Source organism: Nelusetta ayraudi, unplaced genomic scaffold (genome assembly GCF_046127955.1).
Source record: "Nelusetta ayraudi isolate G7.1 ecotype Tasmania unplaced genomic scaffold, CSIRO-AGI_Nayr_v1 ptg000127l, whole genome shotgun sequence".
NCBI lineage: Eukaryota > Metazoa > Chordata > Actinopteri > Tetraodontiformes > Monacanthidae > Nelusetta > Nelusetta ayraudi.
Genome location: NW_027466177.1, coordinates 538,125 through 553,954, shown reverse-complemented (window position 1 = coordinate 553,954; position 15,830 = coordinate 538,125). Strand labels below are relative to the sequence as shown.

Sequence of the window (15,830 nt, the reverse complement as noted above, 5' to 3'; positions counted from 1 at the left end):
AAAATGAATTTCCTCCTTTCCAAGCAAAAAGAAGACATTTTCCTCTCAACCACCTGCAGCCGACTTGCAGGCCAGCGACATTCAGAGAACAACAAACGACGCAGCCACCGTGAAAACATGACATAAAACAAACAAAAACAAAAAAAATAGTATGTTTTAAAAACGGCACCATGCAAAGGGGGGAGCGCGCTTTCCGAAGCGGCGTCCCGTCACGTGTGTTGTCAGGGATGGGCGGAGCTTGGTGGAGAAGCGCGTCGCGGCCATTGGGGTACAACAGAGTAAGACTGGCGAGTGTCCGCGCGAGCACCGACTGCTGGCGGCGGCTGTGCCCAGCTCGCTGTTCCAAGATTGGTGAAGGCGCCCCCCCCACCCCCCCCCTTCCTCCTCCCCGACTGAAAACACTCTGTCCGCACACCCGAGCTCGCTCCAACTGCGGCTCCCCCTCCCCTCTTTGAAAAAAAAAAGAAAAAAAAGAAGAAGAGCCCCCTACTCCACATACCCCCCCCCTCCCCCCCCCGCATACCCTCTACCCCCCTCCCCCACCTCCCCCTTGCCCTGGCGGCCGGGCTCACATCTCCCCATCAAAACGTCAGACGGCAAAATAGAAAGGCAGCTGTTTGCTCCCGTCATCTAAAAGTGCATCTCCGCACTTTTCCAGCAAAGTCCTTCAGCCCACCACTGTCTCTGCCAAGGCAGAGGGAGTGGGCTGCAGAGACCCAGGGATCAGCACGCACGTGGGATCCAATTACTTCTTTTTTTTTTCTTTTCCCCAGCGTGTTTGGTTGCATTTTTGTTACTTTTTTTTTTTTTTTTTTTTAATTTTCGAAATTTCCTTTTTTGGTTTCCCACCCCCAACCCCCAAAAAAAAAAAAAAAAATCTCACTAGACACGACATTTCACCTCAGCTTTTTTAGACGAGCCAAAGGAGGGCTAATTCACAGGGCTGGCCCCCTCGAAGAAGGCCCGTGACAGCTTGGTGGTAGTGATGCCTTCCTCTTGTTTCTTTTTCGGTGTCCCGTTGATTCCTAAACACCTACGGCCTCCCCCGTGTCTCACTGGCGCCATTTTCATTTTCCAGGCCAGCGATGCAACTGTTAACGGTTGCCATGGTTCCGCTGCAACATATAACAGTTGGTTGGTATGTAACGGGCTGCTCGTCGCTGCTCAGGAACATAACATGGACACAGAAACAAACGGATAATAATAATAATGATGGCGATGACAACAGAAAGGGGGGCGAAAAACGCACCCCGGTGAGTTTGGGTGAAAACTTACCTGAGAAACTGTATCATCATGTCAGAAAATGGACAAATATAATTGCAAGGCCAATATTCAGCAGCATTACCATAGCAACAAGGATAGAGTTGGGACCCTGCAAGAGAACATGTTACGACACGGATCAGATACCACATACGTGTGGGAGAAGAACGACGACAATCTCGTAAACGTGCATTAGCGAGTGAGCAAGTTTAAACGGTTAAGCTAGCTTTGCAAAAAGCCAAACAAACCAAATAAGACAAAACTAAAAACGGGGACAAAAGCTTGATCAAATATTGAAGTCTTACTGCTTCTTCCACGCTTTCTGCAATCTCCATGCTGGCTTTCTTTGTGTCTGCGAGGCTCTTTGGCTTGAGGGAATCCTGCTTCCTGAGTTTTTGCTCACTTTTGCCCTCCGCTGCGGAGGATGGCTTTGGACTGGGGGTACCGTAGGACTTGTTGGACAGCGGAGGCAGGCGCCGCGCCAGAGCCAGGGCGCTGGTCTCCTCCTCCGCGTCCTCCTCGGGGTCTGGGGGCGGTGGGATCTTGGTTGGGGCCTTGACGTAGTAACTGTGGTACTCGCTGTGGAGCTCGCCGTTCACCGGCACTGCGGGGGGATGCGCGGCGGGGAGGGGCGCCAAGGCGTGCTGCTGCTGCTGCTGCTGCTGCTGCTGCTGCTGCTGCGGCTGGACCTTTGGGGGCTTCGCCGGAGCCTCGGCGTACACGTGGGAACCCTTAAGGCCATCGCTGACGGACACCCGCTCTTCTTTGCTCGGCTTTCTGTTCGAGCGCTCGTCTTTGCCGCTCTTCTGACTCAATTTCTCCTCCTTGCTCGACTGGCGAGGCGGCTTCTCCTCACGGCTGATTTTGCGACCGCCGCCTCCGCCGCCGCCGGCACTGCCGCTGCTGTTGGCGAGCTGACCTTTCTTCTTGCTGGATTGGGGCGAGGGTGGGGGTGTGGGCACAGGGCTGGTTGTCGGGGAGTGGGGGGGCGTGGTGCCTTTGCGGTAAAAGTGGGGCGAATCCTTCGGGGAGTTGTCCTTCTTTTCCACGGGGACCTCTTTGATCTCCACCGGCTCCTTAAACTGTTGCTTCACATAATCAGGTCCTGAAAGGGGGATAAGAGGCGACAGGTATGGATTTAGTGATGGATGCAAACTGTTATGTAAGAGAGTCCGTCCAACAACGCCAGTGCCAGTCAGGTTACTGTGACCAGACTTCAGTGAATGTGCTTTATTTATAACAATCTGCACTACAAACAATGTTGTGCATTTTCAATTTGGTGGCTGTTTCTTGTTTTTAATCTGTTTGAATTTTATTTGTACAGAAGACCTCAAGCTGATTTGTATTCAACGGATGCCCATATTTAAATATGAATAAAAGAAGGGAATCAAATGGAGTTGATATAAAGTTAGCATCACAATGCTAGCGTGCTAAGCCAGCCTCTCACAAGCTTTAAAGCACAATAAAGCTAACAGGTAAATAGCATCCGCATGCCTGACTTGTCCAGTATGTCATGCATTAATTCATTTTACCAGGGCTAAGAGGACAAATAATGTAATGCAGCAAGTCAAAAGGGAAACTTGATGCATTTAAATAGGAATAAACAGAGGACGTGAAGATGTACAGAAGATTTAAAAGAACCAGAAAAATGCACCAAGAATAAACAAAGCACATCTCCACCTGCCAGCTGAGAGATTGATGGAGAACGCGGGCTCAGCGAGGTTCGCCGCACATTATCATGGGTATATATAAACCTTAATGCTGACATCCGAGATCCAGCCAAACCCTAAACAGCCACCGGTGCTGTTTTGATCGGGGCACTGCCCGACAAGCTAGAGATCCCTCGCTACGCTCACCCCGTCTGACTCTCCCCATGGATCTAGATTCGGATCAGAGCCGCTCCTAAGTATAGCTGAACTCTCAAATAAAATATTCATGAATTTAAAAAAAAAAAAAAAAAAAGAAAAAAAAAAGGGAAAATTACATATGCAATCATTCTGCACAGGCTGAGGCAGACAGGAAGAAGGAGACTGATTAATGCAGGGTCACAAACACCATCACACGCAGGAAGCGCTCTCTCTCTCTCTCTCTCTCTCTCTCTCTCTCTCTCTCTCTCTCTCTCTCTCTCTCTCTCTCTCTCTCTCTCTCTCTCTCTCTCTCTCTCTCTCTCTCTCTCTCTCTCTCTCTCTCTCTCTCTCTCAAGTTCATCTTTACCGCCGGCCAGCGTCTTTTATCAGGATGTTGTTCTTTGTGACATCAGCTCAGCTGCAGCGTTGCACACAGATAAGGAGAGTCAACCTCTTGTGGATTTTTGCCTCTGATAAAGCTCATGCAGGCTGGCTACCTTCTCCCCCTACATCACCTCTTGATAGACTTTCGCCCCTCTGCTGGTGGGCACTAAAGAGACTGATGCCCCCACAGCGAGCGTGCGACGCTCCCTCCCGTCTTCCGACACAAAAAAACACCTTGTGAATTTGTATTCCCGGCGTTATGTAACGCGCGGAGACCGAGGCCTGATTCTAAATGTAAGAGCTTGTTGCATGTGAGAGAAATGACACTTTCTATTTCTCCCTTTGTTCTCCACTGAATTAATATTTATCGGAGACACCGGGCCCTTTGTCTTCCTGTTTTTTTTTTTTTTTGTTCTCCTTCACTTTGCTTGAATTAGATGGCGTCAGTGTGACTAACAAGAGGCCAGTGCTGCTTTGTTCGAGACGCATCAGATGGCATGAAAAGGGGAGGACACTGGCCAAAGCAGCCAGGCAATATGGCCAACATGGAGGCACAAATGTAATCGTTTAGTAGGAGATTAACGATGTGTCTAACGATTCCTTACTGTTAGCGACTGCAGGCACTCTAGAAATCTGCTGAAACTTTTAATATTTTTGCATGTGGTGTTTGAAATTAATGAGACACTGCTTGGAAACAAAAAGCAGATTAAGTTGAAACCCATAAAATAATTAGTACTGGCTTGGATTTCATACCTGTCACCTGTAGTAACGAAGCGCGTTCACATCCAGTCAAAATGTCTGTGCACACGGACTCACTGTAGAATCCTCAGTCCTCATAAACTCAAGGTATTTCTTTTGGCAACGCCGCATTTCTAATTTCTTACGTAACCGCCTCAACCAAAAGAAGCCACGACAAAGAGACAGGGAATGCATTTGAACATCTGCACGGCTTATTATGTGCCAGGCTTCATTTCCCAACATAACTCAATGAGAGTCAAGGCTTTGGGGAGAGCTGCAGCAGTTCCACTGTGTTCGGGAACAGATCCCTGCCAGGAGTTCCAAGCATTTTTCAAATGGTTCTTGGCATTGTATCGCAAACTCAGGGCCAACGTCGCACTTCGGCAGCCAGTGAAGAAGCTAAGCGAAGGTTTTTTTGTTTTTTTTTTTCATCAGTGACGTATCAACTAGATGTAATTACTTGCGCTTGCCTAGTGGCAAGTGTCAGTCTTCTGAAATGAGTAAGAGGAGATTTAGTGCACATGCTCTCCCATAGAATCCCGATAGGTCATCTGGATCATGTAGTGGGACTAGATTACCTCAAGAGCGATGGCTTTTTCTCTCATCTGAACTCTGATTAACGCGACTCAGCCTGCAAATCCCACGCGGGGACTCGTTCAAATGTGTGACACAAAAGCGCCAAACGCGGAGATCTCGACTAAAACCTTGAGAAGAAAATATGTTTTTGTTCGGGTCAAACTTTGCTTTGCACTCTCTCCCCCTCCCAACCCCGCCGGCCTCGCATCCGTCTCTGAGATTAGAAGAACGCCGGCTTTTCACTGAAGCTGCGGTTGTCAGCTCTGTTTGCGTTAATCCACAGTGCATTTTCCACTCCGCTGCCCTCGCGGCAAAACACACGTGCCGCCGACACAAACACACATGTCGCGCGCGGCCGCGCGGCACACGGCGGATCGACCGTTTAAAAACCCCCACCGGCTGACACAATGGCCTTTAGCGGGAGATGAACAGTTGTAGCAGGCGCACTGTAATCACATGCGGCTGCTCTGGCCGCTGCCTGGCGACTAAAACGCATGTTATGCACACTTCAGAAGGAAATTTGAAGATTAAAATCCATATCTACTCATGTTTAAATGCTAGTTTCTCAGATAATTTGGCTACGGCTATCTTCAATCTGTCCAAACGTTCTTTCAAAATCATCCTTGCAAGGCAGGTGGATTGTTTAGCTCGGAATTTTCACTTCCTGCAAATCCATCTTGAAAGCTTCCCTTCTTGCCTGTTTTCGGGCCAAGCTTAGCACTGCAGGGGCAACAAGAGACCGGAGCTTTTGCCTGTGGCAGCAGGTTGAACGAAACAAAACATCTCCCCATGAACAGAGGTGACGAGAGTGGTGCTTTTGGACCTTTTTCGGACTTCTACCTGCATTTTGGCGGGAGTGTAGGCGGTGACTCGTATCAGGGATCATCTTCTGCGCGTATGGGAGGCTCCGCCGCTTTTAACCAACAGACTCAGAATTAGCATTCACGGAATTTGGCATGGTTGCTTTGAGCGCTCGTCCAATCCCATTGTGCGAAAGAAGTCCAGCAAGAGCGGCAAACCGTGATGGCGAGAGACGTCCGTCCCCTCGTTAAAGGCCTTTGATCATCTAATTGATACCAGCGTACTTCTCCTTTTCCGCCAGCCACGTTGAATTGTGCTGCGATATTTTTCCGCGCACGTCTCAGTTTGCCGCGTTTCATCTCCGTCTTCCTCCCACTCGCGCCGGCAGATGGGCAATGGGGGGGGGCAGCCATTGTTCGGCCGCATTACTTCCACCACCGTTGGCCTACGCAGGCACACTGAATGCCCCCGTGTAAATGCATGCAAATAAAGTCCAGTCTATTGTCTGCAGCTACTTGTTGTGGTGTAATTACTGTCCTCCGGCGTTTTGTTTGTAAGTGGCAGCGAGCAAAGACGAACGCGGAGGGCAACGCGCTCGTGGGTATTGGCCCTGCTTTTATCAGACACGTCAACAACAGATGGTAGAACCACAATTTCTGCTGCAGATCTTTATTTATTTGCTTCCAAATCTAAATTTAATTGCATACTTTTAAAAACGGAATTATCTTTAGATTCAAATGGTTTTGTTTCTTGGATGTTTACGCAGAGAGAAAAAGTTTTGTAAAAAACAAAACAAAACAAAACAAAACAAAACAAAACAGCAAATCCACAGTATCTAAAAAGTAAAATACTTTTCTGTGCCCTTGAATGCCACAAGTAACAACTTTGTGACTTTAAACTTCAACTGAACTGCTGTCTTGGAACTGACTCGGCAACACCTGCCGCCCGTGAATATAAAGCAGCGACACCTGTTCACGTCTGGTGTCCAGCCACGACAGGTTGGGGGCCCTTTATGGTTCCACCTGGCCCGAGTCTACATTGAGTGGGTCAAACTGGGTGGAGCGGGATCCCTACTGGGGTCCTCGACCCCTCCTCTGCCCCCCAACCTCCCCGAAGCAGCCACCCCGCCCCTGGCCTCAGTTGAAGGAAGGGACAGCTGCTCTGCTTTAGCCCTTGAGAGGGGTGAGCGCGGGGCTGAGCTCCTCTCAGTGCAGAAGGATTTCAGCTATGTCTCCATCAGACCCCAGCGAGCACCAAATATAGCCCAATTAACGTCACACCGCAGGCCACGCCTCGCTCGCCCTCGCCTCCTCCACCTCCAGGCCGCTGCATGTGGAGCAATCATAAAGGTCAGGGTCCTGTTCCCTGCGACCCTCTCTTGCTTTTTGAAGTGCACTCGCCCAATCTGGGCGATAATCTGCCACGAGTCTGAAATTGCAATTACAAACAACAAAGGGTTTAGACCCCCGGTTTGCTGCCCTGGAGGACTTATTCAGAGCTAAGGGGGGAGGCTGAGTGAGGATATTTCCACTGCGGAGGTGGACATGCGGGAAGCAGGGCCTCAGTTCCAGGAAGTGGGTTCCTTCTCGGTGTAGGTGCCCAAACGGCTTTGTCTGACTCCAGGAAGTAGAACCTGACATTTCAATTTTAAGAGAGCGTGTTTTTAAATTTGTAGCAGGCAAAAACATTGGTGTTCATTTTCATTTGCAAAATAGGGGGAAGTGTTTAACCTAAAACAGGACGCGAGTGAGGGTGGACAAAAAAGTCAGACTATCAGAGTCCCAAAAAAGTGCAATAGTAGAGCCACTGTATTTTGTTTTCAGCCTCAATTCAACTAGAACTTGATAGATTTCCATAAAACAGCACATTTAGCCCTATGCTTGCGTCCAACTGCAAAACTGCCAAAGTTTTTCCTTCCACATGTTTGAGAGGGGACAGATGATGTCATTATTTGCAGGTGCCCCTCTGGCTTATGGACGCGGCGGCCAGACACGCTTGCGCAATCGAACGCATAAGTGCACGCGGCTCGGGTGTCACCGGACAAGTGCATTATGATGACATCAGCCCCCTTGCTCATTCATAATCTGACTTATAAGGCAAGGACACGGTCCACGCTGACCCGGCAAACCCAGAGATCAGCCGGCCTGCCAAGCATGACCACCGTTTTCCACAACACAAACAAGCCAGAGGATGTCTCCAGCCGCCCGTTTCTGTGGCTTAGTGGCGGGCCGCGCTTGAATGGGTCCCATTGTCGACGTTATTTGTCACCCACTATTTTGCCTTCTCTTCTGGCCGGAGCCCAAGGACGACGAGCTCATGGGCCTAAATATATTACTCACGGCGGCTGGTATAGGGCCGCGCAATAAAAATAAACAAACAAAAAAAAAATCTATGACATCGCATTTCGATAGCGCAAATCCATGCTCGTGATGGCTGTGGAGCAAATAGCGTGTGGCGGTGTTGAGCCCTGTAACCAGAGGTGTAGGTTTGTTTAATTATTGGATGCACATTTTTCAACAGGCTTTCAGAAGTTGCGTTACCATTACAGAATTGCACAAAACCTAAATATCGCAATAAAAAAATAGTAATGGAAACACCTAAACTTCAAAAAACCTCGGGACAAAATTTTTACGAGAATTGAAAGCTCATGCGCTTCGCACCATTGAATAGAAACCCCTGCAAATCGCAATTGAATGCGAAAGAAATCTGTAATGGAAACGCAGCTACTGTTGCGATCCCTCCAAAACTGCATTGAACATCATAATACACCAATACATGGACATAATTTCCACTGAGCAAGTTCACACTCTTGCTTTAAGATCCCGCTCCGCCCTCCGACCCACTGGAACCATAAACCACTTTGGCAGAGGGAGGATCCGAAACTCCTATATTTATTTACCTCTGCGCCGTAAAAACTCATCTTACCTCATAAACGAGCGACACGGAGTGGAGTTGAGTTGACACCTTACGCTGCGAGCTCCTGAAGAGCGTGGCAGCGTGCCTGTAAAAGCTCCAGGCCGAGGAAACATGAGAGCCTGCAGGGTTCCTGCAGCGGTAAACCTCCCCTGACCACCGCTCGCATATACACCTGTGGGAGCCTGCTGCGCAGTTTGGACCGATTCAGGGACAACGCCGCTGAAGGGAGCGCAAGGCGCCGCTCCCTTTGGCGTAGCTCGCCGCTGCAGATTTTTAGCTGAGTGTTTGTGGGCGGCTACAACGGGCCTTTGAGAGCAAAAGAGAGGGCTTTCATCCAGAAGACAGAGCTATACTTCGAGCTGGCTCGGCTTTGTTTAAGTACAAACACAGTCCGACATTGTGATTAGGAGAAAGCGTCCGCGGCACCGCCAGTCTTAGATTACACTGAGGGCACCACAGACCCTACTTTTTCTAAACCTCAGACAAGCACGCTGTTGACTCACATGCGGTCCACGTACACAATTTAAAAAAAAAACAAAAAAAAAAACGCAAAACATAATTGGCGACTTCTGACAAGACGCCCTGACCTTTGCACGGCAGCTGAAGTGCTCGGATTTCAACTCTGAAATTTGGCTTGTAAGTCTTTCAAAACTGCAGCCGCCAGTGTATTCCATCAGTCTCTGAAAGGGGGATTTCATGACAATCACCTACCTAAACGGATAAAGAAGCAGTAGGTGTGACAGTGAGAGGCAGCTGCTCAGAAATGCTCAGTTTAAAAAAAAATAAAATAAAAAAAAAAGAGAACTGGAAGAAAACCAGGAAGAAGAAGAAGAAGAAGCTACTAAAAGCTGTAAACAATGGCTTCTGGTATATTAGTATTAGTGAGGATGCAGTGCCGAAGCGCCAATTAACACTATGCAGCACAGCCCCGCACTCCCATAGGAAGCATTGACCCTGAAGCAGCAAGTCTGATAGGTTCACTTAAATATGATGGAGTGAAGGTTATAAATAAGGATAAAAAAAACAACAACATAAAAACAAAATCATAATAAAGCAGAGCTAGCTGAACATTATCCAAATACTTATTAGATCATTTTCTATTGGATTTCTATTGTACTATTTAAGTGTATATACATTCCTGTATCTAGTTTTGTGAATCCATGTTTTGTCATTGCACACTGTATTGAGCTGAGCACCCTCATTTAATAATGGGATGACAATAACTTCTATTCTATTCTATTCTACAACATTTGAAGTACTTACAGGTGCCAGTGAGACGCAATGTCGATGCCCGGGAAATCCCCTTAAAGACTAACTGCAAGTCTCTACCAACTTTTAAGTCTTTTTCAAGGCCTGCTAAGAGTTACCTGGTTGGTAGAAATTGGGCGAGAGCTCCCTGGCAACCGCCCGGGCGATTTCAGCCTCATGGACGGCAGAAATGGCGGCCTGCTCCGCGGCCTCGCTTTTTGTCCTGGCGTGCGCCGTCCTGCAGAGAAACCACACAGAGGGCTGCGTTAAAGTCAAGGCAAACGGCGAAAACGCGACCCCGGTCAAGGAGATTGGAAGAAAATGTGTTTTCCACCATGTGACTGTGTGTGCGTGCTGATTTATGGCGCAGCATGGTGGAGGCAGACACTCCCTTCCTCAATCTTGCTCCCCTCTGACCCTCTTTGGGCTGGATCACTCAGCCTGCCCCTCTTGGGGATGACATAACACCTCCCCTTGTGCTTCTATCTCAAATCCAAATCCTGATTTTACAAATGGAGCGCAGCCACAACCAAGCAAAACCTTAATCCAGTCTGGAGTGTTGCTGCTGCTTCTGCTGTTGGACTGTGCGAGTAAGGTCCGAAACATGCACGCAAACAGACGTACATACACCCATGCATGCAGCTAAACCATTGAAATCACGTTTAATCATACACAAATGCAATGCTTGTGATTTTCTGTTTTTTTTTAGACTCTGATTTCAGTAAATGAAAGTATAAAAAAAGTAAAGTCGTAATTAAAAACGTGACAGAAGGAGGAGAGTCAGCCGTGCAGCACGGCTTTGCAGCGCTTCAAAATCTCTTTTGCGCCGCTAAAATATGGCGCGGGTGTCTGCGAAACCTAAAAGCAGAAGAGTGATATGTTTTGGGATCAATGCAAGCTTAGCATTAGAGGCATTATGGAAGCGCACCGCGGACTGACAGGCAGGCAGGGGCCAGGGAGAGGTGACCTGCTTAACAAATCCCTTGAAAACTCCACCAAAAGATAGCGTGGTGGACGCGCGGGCGGCTCGCGCAACACCCGGTTGGTGAGAAAAGGAAGAAGAAGAAGAAGAAGAAGAAGAAGAAGAAGAAAAAAGAAGCAGGTGTCGGCAGGGGACTTTGCAGCAACGACAAGTTTTTCAATGAAAAAAAAGCCACAGTTTTAAACACTAAACACTGAAACGTGTCTTTTATCGTTGAGGGAACAAAGTGGACGTGTGAACAGCGAAGTGCAGTCATGTGGCAGTGTGAGAGGGGTTGCCCAGTGCCCAGATGGGCCGCCCAAGTACCACGGCAAGTATTGACAGCTGTGACCTGCTTAACCTCCCTCATCCATCGTCCTTTCCCTCTTTCCTTCCCCATCCCTCGTCCCTTTTTTTCAATCACTGCTCATCATTCTGTTGGATTCCGCCACCCCCCCCCCCTCCTCCTCCTTCATCTCCTCCTCACTGTTCCGATTGGCCCCCTCCCTCACCCACGAGTGACCCCGATGGACAGATGTCTCCATTTCAGACAAGTTCTTCATCTTTGGACTTGCAGTGTCTGCCCTTTTGTTTTTTTGTTCTTTGGAGCTCGGACAGTGAGATATTAACAAGTGCATGTGGCGGACAGATCACTGTTTCCTCTCCGGGTAGAGAGAGAGAGAAAAAAAAAAAAAAAAGGCGCCACAAACGGCGGACAGAGGCAGCTGTGTCTGCAGAATCTGGAAACCGCTGGTCAGCCACAGATAGAAATTCTAATAATAAAAAAGCCACAACCACACAATCCTTCGCTTGTCACCGTGACTTATCGTTAATTTGCAGGAACTCCGCAGCCACGGCGGACGTCAAAGTCGGGGGGTCGGGCGGGGGCGGAGGGGGCCCCCTATTTGAGGACGTTTCGAAACGGACATTAAAGCATTCCGCTTGCATCACCCGCGCGGTGACGCCCGTGCCGCGCACGTCCTTCGCCGCGCATTGCCGCGGGGACACACGCACGGCTATTTCTGAAAAGTGTGAAATGCGCTGCCGAGTGAAGGAGGCATGAATGCGTGGCGGGAAAAAAATATATAAAGTGCACCGCTCGCCCGGTGAGATATCCCGAGGATCTTAACAGCTCCCTTTAAGCGGCGGTGGCGGTGGCGGCTGTGGCTGCGGCGGCTGCGGCTGCGGCTGCGGCTTAAAGTCACGGGCAGACACAGGAAGCAATGCAGACCGCTCGCAGACAGAATGTCTGGTGGCGGGAGGCGTCAGGCGCAGAGTGATGAGGGTGCGATGGAGCGGCGGGACGAGGAGAGAGTGAAATAGGAGGTGAGAAAACATGGGCGCAGAGAGCGGAGGGAAGATTTGCTCAGCTTTTTTCGGCGCCGAGGGGGAAAATATGCGGCGCTTTTGGTCGCCGTCGTCCTCGTGCTCACGAGTAGCATCGTTTTTTTTTAAATTTGGGAGACGCCTGAGATGGACGGCGGGTCAAGGCTAGCGGGCCTTTCAGTGCCGCGTCATGACGCACTGATGACCTACAAAGGTCCTTTAAGATCGCGACACTGTCATCTCGACACAATGCTTCTGCCCAGCCTCTCTTTTCCTTGCTCAATCTGTAGCCCTTTATGATGTCACAGAGGGCGATGAGGCTCTTCCTGATGCCCCCCTGGTGAATGGCAATGTTTTCACATCCAAACACGAAGGTCCAACGGCTTAACTACACGTGGGAACGGCTGAAGAACAGAGGTTCTGGGAGTGAATCGCCTGAGACGACAAAATAAAGACATGGTCATAATAACGGACCTTCAGTTCTGCCCTGCACCATCTGGTTTCTCGTCACTCGCACAAACTTGAGGCAACAACAACAAAAAGTCCCTTTATAACAACAATAACAAAAACGGCTCGCCCCGGTGACCTTTGAAAAAGCTCCTCAACTTGCGTCGGCCCCCCGCAGCCCTCTGCTCCTCTCCAGGCCGATCTGCCCGTGCATATAAAGCGACACCTGTTCCTGTCTACTTTTGGTGCCACGCAGGCGCTCTCTCTCTCTCTCCCCAGGGTTTATATGGCCGTGGATGGGTCCAAGCAAATCAAGGTATTTGAATCCATTGATGCACCTGCTACAAATGCAAATACCTCGCTGCACACAAACAGGCCCACACACACACACACACACACACACACACACACACACACACACACACACACACACAGAGCGTGGATGAGTCCAGGATGCTGAAAAGACTTTGAAGCCGTTCATTTTGGGACTGCAATTATTGACCGAAATGGACTAAAAACGTTCATTTTGTCTTTTGACTGAAATTATATCAATTTCCAAGCCATGAAGATGAGACATGTCAGGCATTGAGTCAGTCTCGCAAACAGCGCAGTGGACACTCTCTTTCTCTTTGTGGAAGCCGTGTTGATGTGTGTGAGTCTGAGATAATGGAGCAGTCTGAGAGACAGTGCACCTCGAGAGAGTAAAACTGCTTGTTTGGCCCTCATCGAGCTATCAGTGTGTGAGCAAAGACACACTCGACATTCTCTAAACAGTGGACCAAGCAAAAGAAGTCAACGCTGGACTTGAATCTGACTGACAGTGAGTGTTTAAGTCAGCGTCGACAAAAGTCAGACCACTTTCTGGAGCAAAAAAAAGGCCAATCCGAAGCTTGCGCCAACTTTTCATCCAGTCAACAAGAGAGTGTGGGGGGTGGGGGTGGGGGGGTGGGAACGGTGGAGGGGTGAGGGGGCGGAGGCACGTCGCCGCTCCTCCGGAGAGACTCCTGCGAGCGCCGAGGAAGTGCTGAGACATGCACGCCGTCTAATTTTGCCGCGGGGTTGAATTTCAAACCCCCCCCCACACACACACCCATATGAATCCATCCTCCCTTTAAGGTTGGTGGAGCCCCGCCTACTCCCCCCTAAACCCCCACCCCTCACCCAGAATCTGTGTTTCTGTGCTGCCCCCCCACCCCCCGCCCTGAGTGAGGCTCCGGTCCATCACTCCCAAGGCCATGGCCTGATTCGAGAATCCTCCCCTCTCGCATATGCTGACACAGTTCTGAGGCCACGCCGTCTCTCAGTCAACTTTTTTTTTTTTTTTTTTTTTTACCCAGCGCCTCCTCCACCCTTCACCCCGCCTCCCGTCGCTCGTCTTCCACCTCTTGGCTCCCTCTCAGTCCCAGCTCGGTGACAAGGAATGCTGACGGCTACAGTAAACGATAAGATACGGAGGATGGAGCGCCGGCTCCACATCGTCGGCCTGGACTGGGAGAAACATGGCGCCCGGTGCTGATCTGCTAGTGAATGAATAACGCAGTTGAGCACGTGTCTCGCCCTCCCAAAAAAAACAACCCCCAAAAAAAGACGCTAAAGAGAGGATTCAATGTCTGCAGACATTAGCGCTCATTAGCGTGCATATCTCGCCCATCAATCCGCGCAGGCCGACTATTTAAAATCCGTGGGGGGGAGGGAGGGGGAGGGGGGGTTGGTGCTCATTCAGGAATAGTCACGCACGACTAACACCATTAAGGATGAGCTAAAACTGACCCTAAAATTATTCCGGGACCGAGGTCTAGGCTCACATTACCAGGGGCGGCAGTAAAGGAGGAGGCGGGGGGGGGGAGGTGACAATGGCCATGGCAGACGAGGCTTAAATGGGAGACAGGGAGGCTGCTATTGTAAGATAAGACAACTCCATTCGGAAAAGAGAGTCTTGTATAGTAGCAGCATTTGGGCGCGGCTGTGTGGTGTAATTTCAGATATCAAGACGTGTGGTTTTCATTCAGTTGTACATGGGGACATATTGTGGCTAGTTGTGCTTCGACTCTGCAGCACGTTCCAGTTTCACCTCAACAGGCAGAACTGGTTCTGAGTTGACCTAACATCGAATACTGGGCAAACAAACGCACCAAAAGGAAGGGTGAAAAGCACAAAGCGGGCACAATGGGAGATGGGAGGACTTTGAGAGACGGCTGCCAGCACAAACCAAAACATCTGTTTGGGAATTTCGCAGGGGGGACAAGCGAGGAGAGAGACGTTCGTCGCGTGAAGCCGCAGCCAGTTCTTTCAATATGGTTTGAAAAAAACACACAGGCTGAAGTGACAGGCATTACAGTTCTGGAAGTGGGCTAATTCCGGGGGAATGCTGTGCGGCTATTTATTCCCGCCGCTACAGCAACTTTCTGCGATATGCTGACAATCTGCTGGCCACGCTAAGCGCCTCCTTCCTCCTCGGCTTTAGAGAGGAGACGCCCGCAAACGACGTGGTTTTCAGTTACTGATACTGTGTTGTGACAGTGGCGGCCCTGTCACTATGCCTCCAACTCATCATGCGCCCTGGCTACTTGGCCAATGGGATATCCCTTCGGCCGAATGGTTAAGCGCGCACGGCTATTACCTGGGCGGGAGTCTGGGGTTCGAAACCCGCCCTGGCCCTCTGCGCCTTGCCACAGTATGCTAAATATACCTGTTTGCTGTTTCGCAGAAAAAGAGCGCTGCCACGGTTGCATTTTGTGGTAGAAGACGCACTTGTTCCAAATATTTTCTCCAGGATGGAAGAAGTGACAATCTGGCAGAAATAAGAACATTTCTTATTTCATCCCTCAAACTGCCTCAATTTCTTGGAATATGAAGGAATCTAGTCTCTCTCTCTTTTTTTATTTTTTTTAAAGGGTGTAAAAACAAAAACAAATCCCCTGATGCTAGTGTGGTTGTGGCTGCGGATTACAAACGCAACTAATCCTTCACTTGCGCTCTCAACTGACGACCCCCGCGACCTCTGAGAATTAACCTGGCCCGCGGCCATACGCAGGCGGCCGAGGTTTGTCAAAATGTGCGGCTACTGGAAGAACTTTGATCGGTCGCTACATCCTTGCATCTCTGCTGTAAATGAGCAAACCCAGCAGGAGTGTTTGGACGTGTTCAGGTCTTCCGCACGGTTGGAAGGTCTGATAGGTTACTGCTGATGTGAGACTGTTGAAGGGGCGACACACTATCCCCCCGCCGAGATGATCCCTTCGGTTTTTGGTGAAGGGCAGCGGCGGGGATTCAGACCTCGCCTCGCCGCTCCTTGTGTCAACACTGCCAGTGAAACATGGCCACAG

General features: G+C 49.7%; 1 protein-coding gene across 4 annotated transcripts in view; it reads right to left on the bottom strand.

Moving 5' to 3' along the window:
* Nucleotides 1–889: 889 nt before the first annotated feature.
* Nucleotides 890–15,830, bottom strand: part of jph1a (junctophilin 1a) — a 29,084-nt gene continuing 14,143 nt past the window's right edge. For 3 of the 4 annotated variants that reach the window (XM_076050366.1, XM_076050365.1, XM_076050364.1), the window contains 4 exons: nt 9,890–10,008; nt 1,566–2,365; nt 1,276–1,372; nt 890–1,115 (listed from right to left, as the gene is read on the bottom strand). In XM_076050366.1, the coding sequence (XP_075906481.1) occupies nt 1,292–1,372; nt 1,566–2,365; nt 9,890–10,008 (1,000 nt within the window). In that variant the 3' untranslated portion in view covers nt 890–1,115; nt 1,276–1,291. Of the gene's footprint in view, nt 1,161–1,275; nt 1,373–1,565; nt 2,366–9,889; nt 10,009–15,830 lie in introns of all 4 variants that reach the window. The other variant, XM_076050367.1, reaches the window with a different exon arrangement.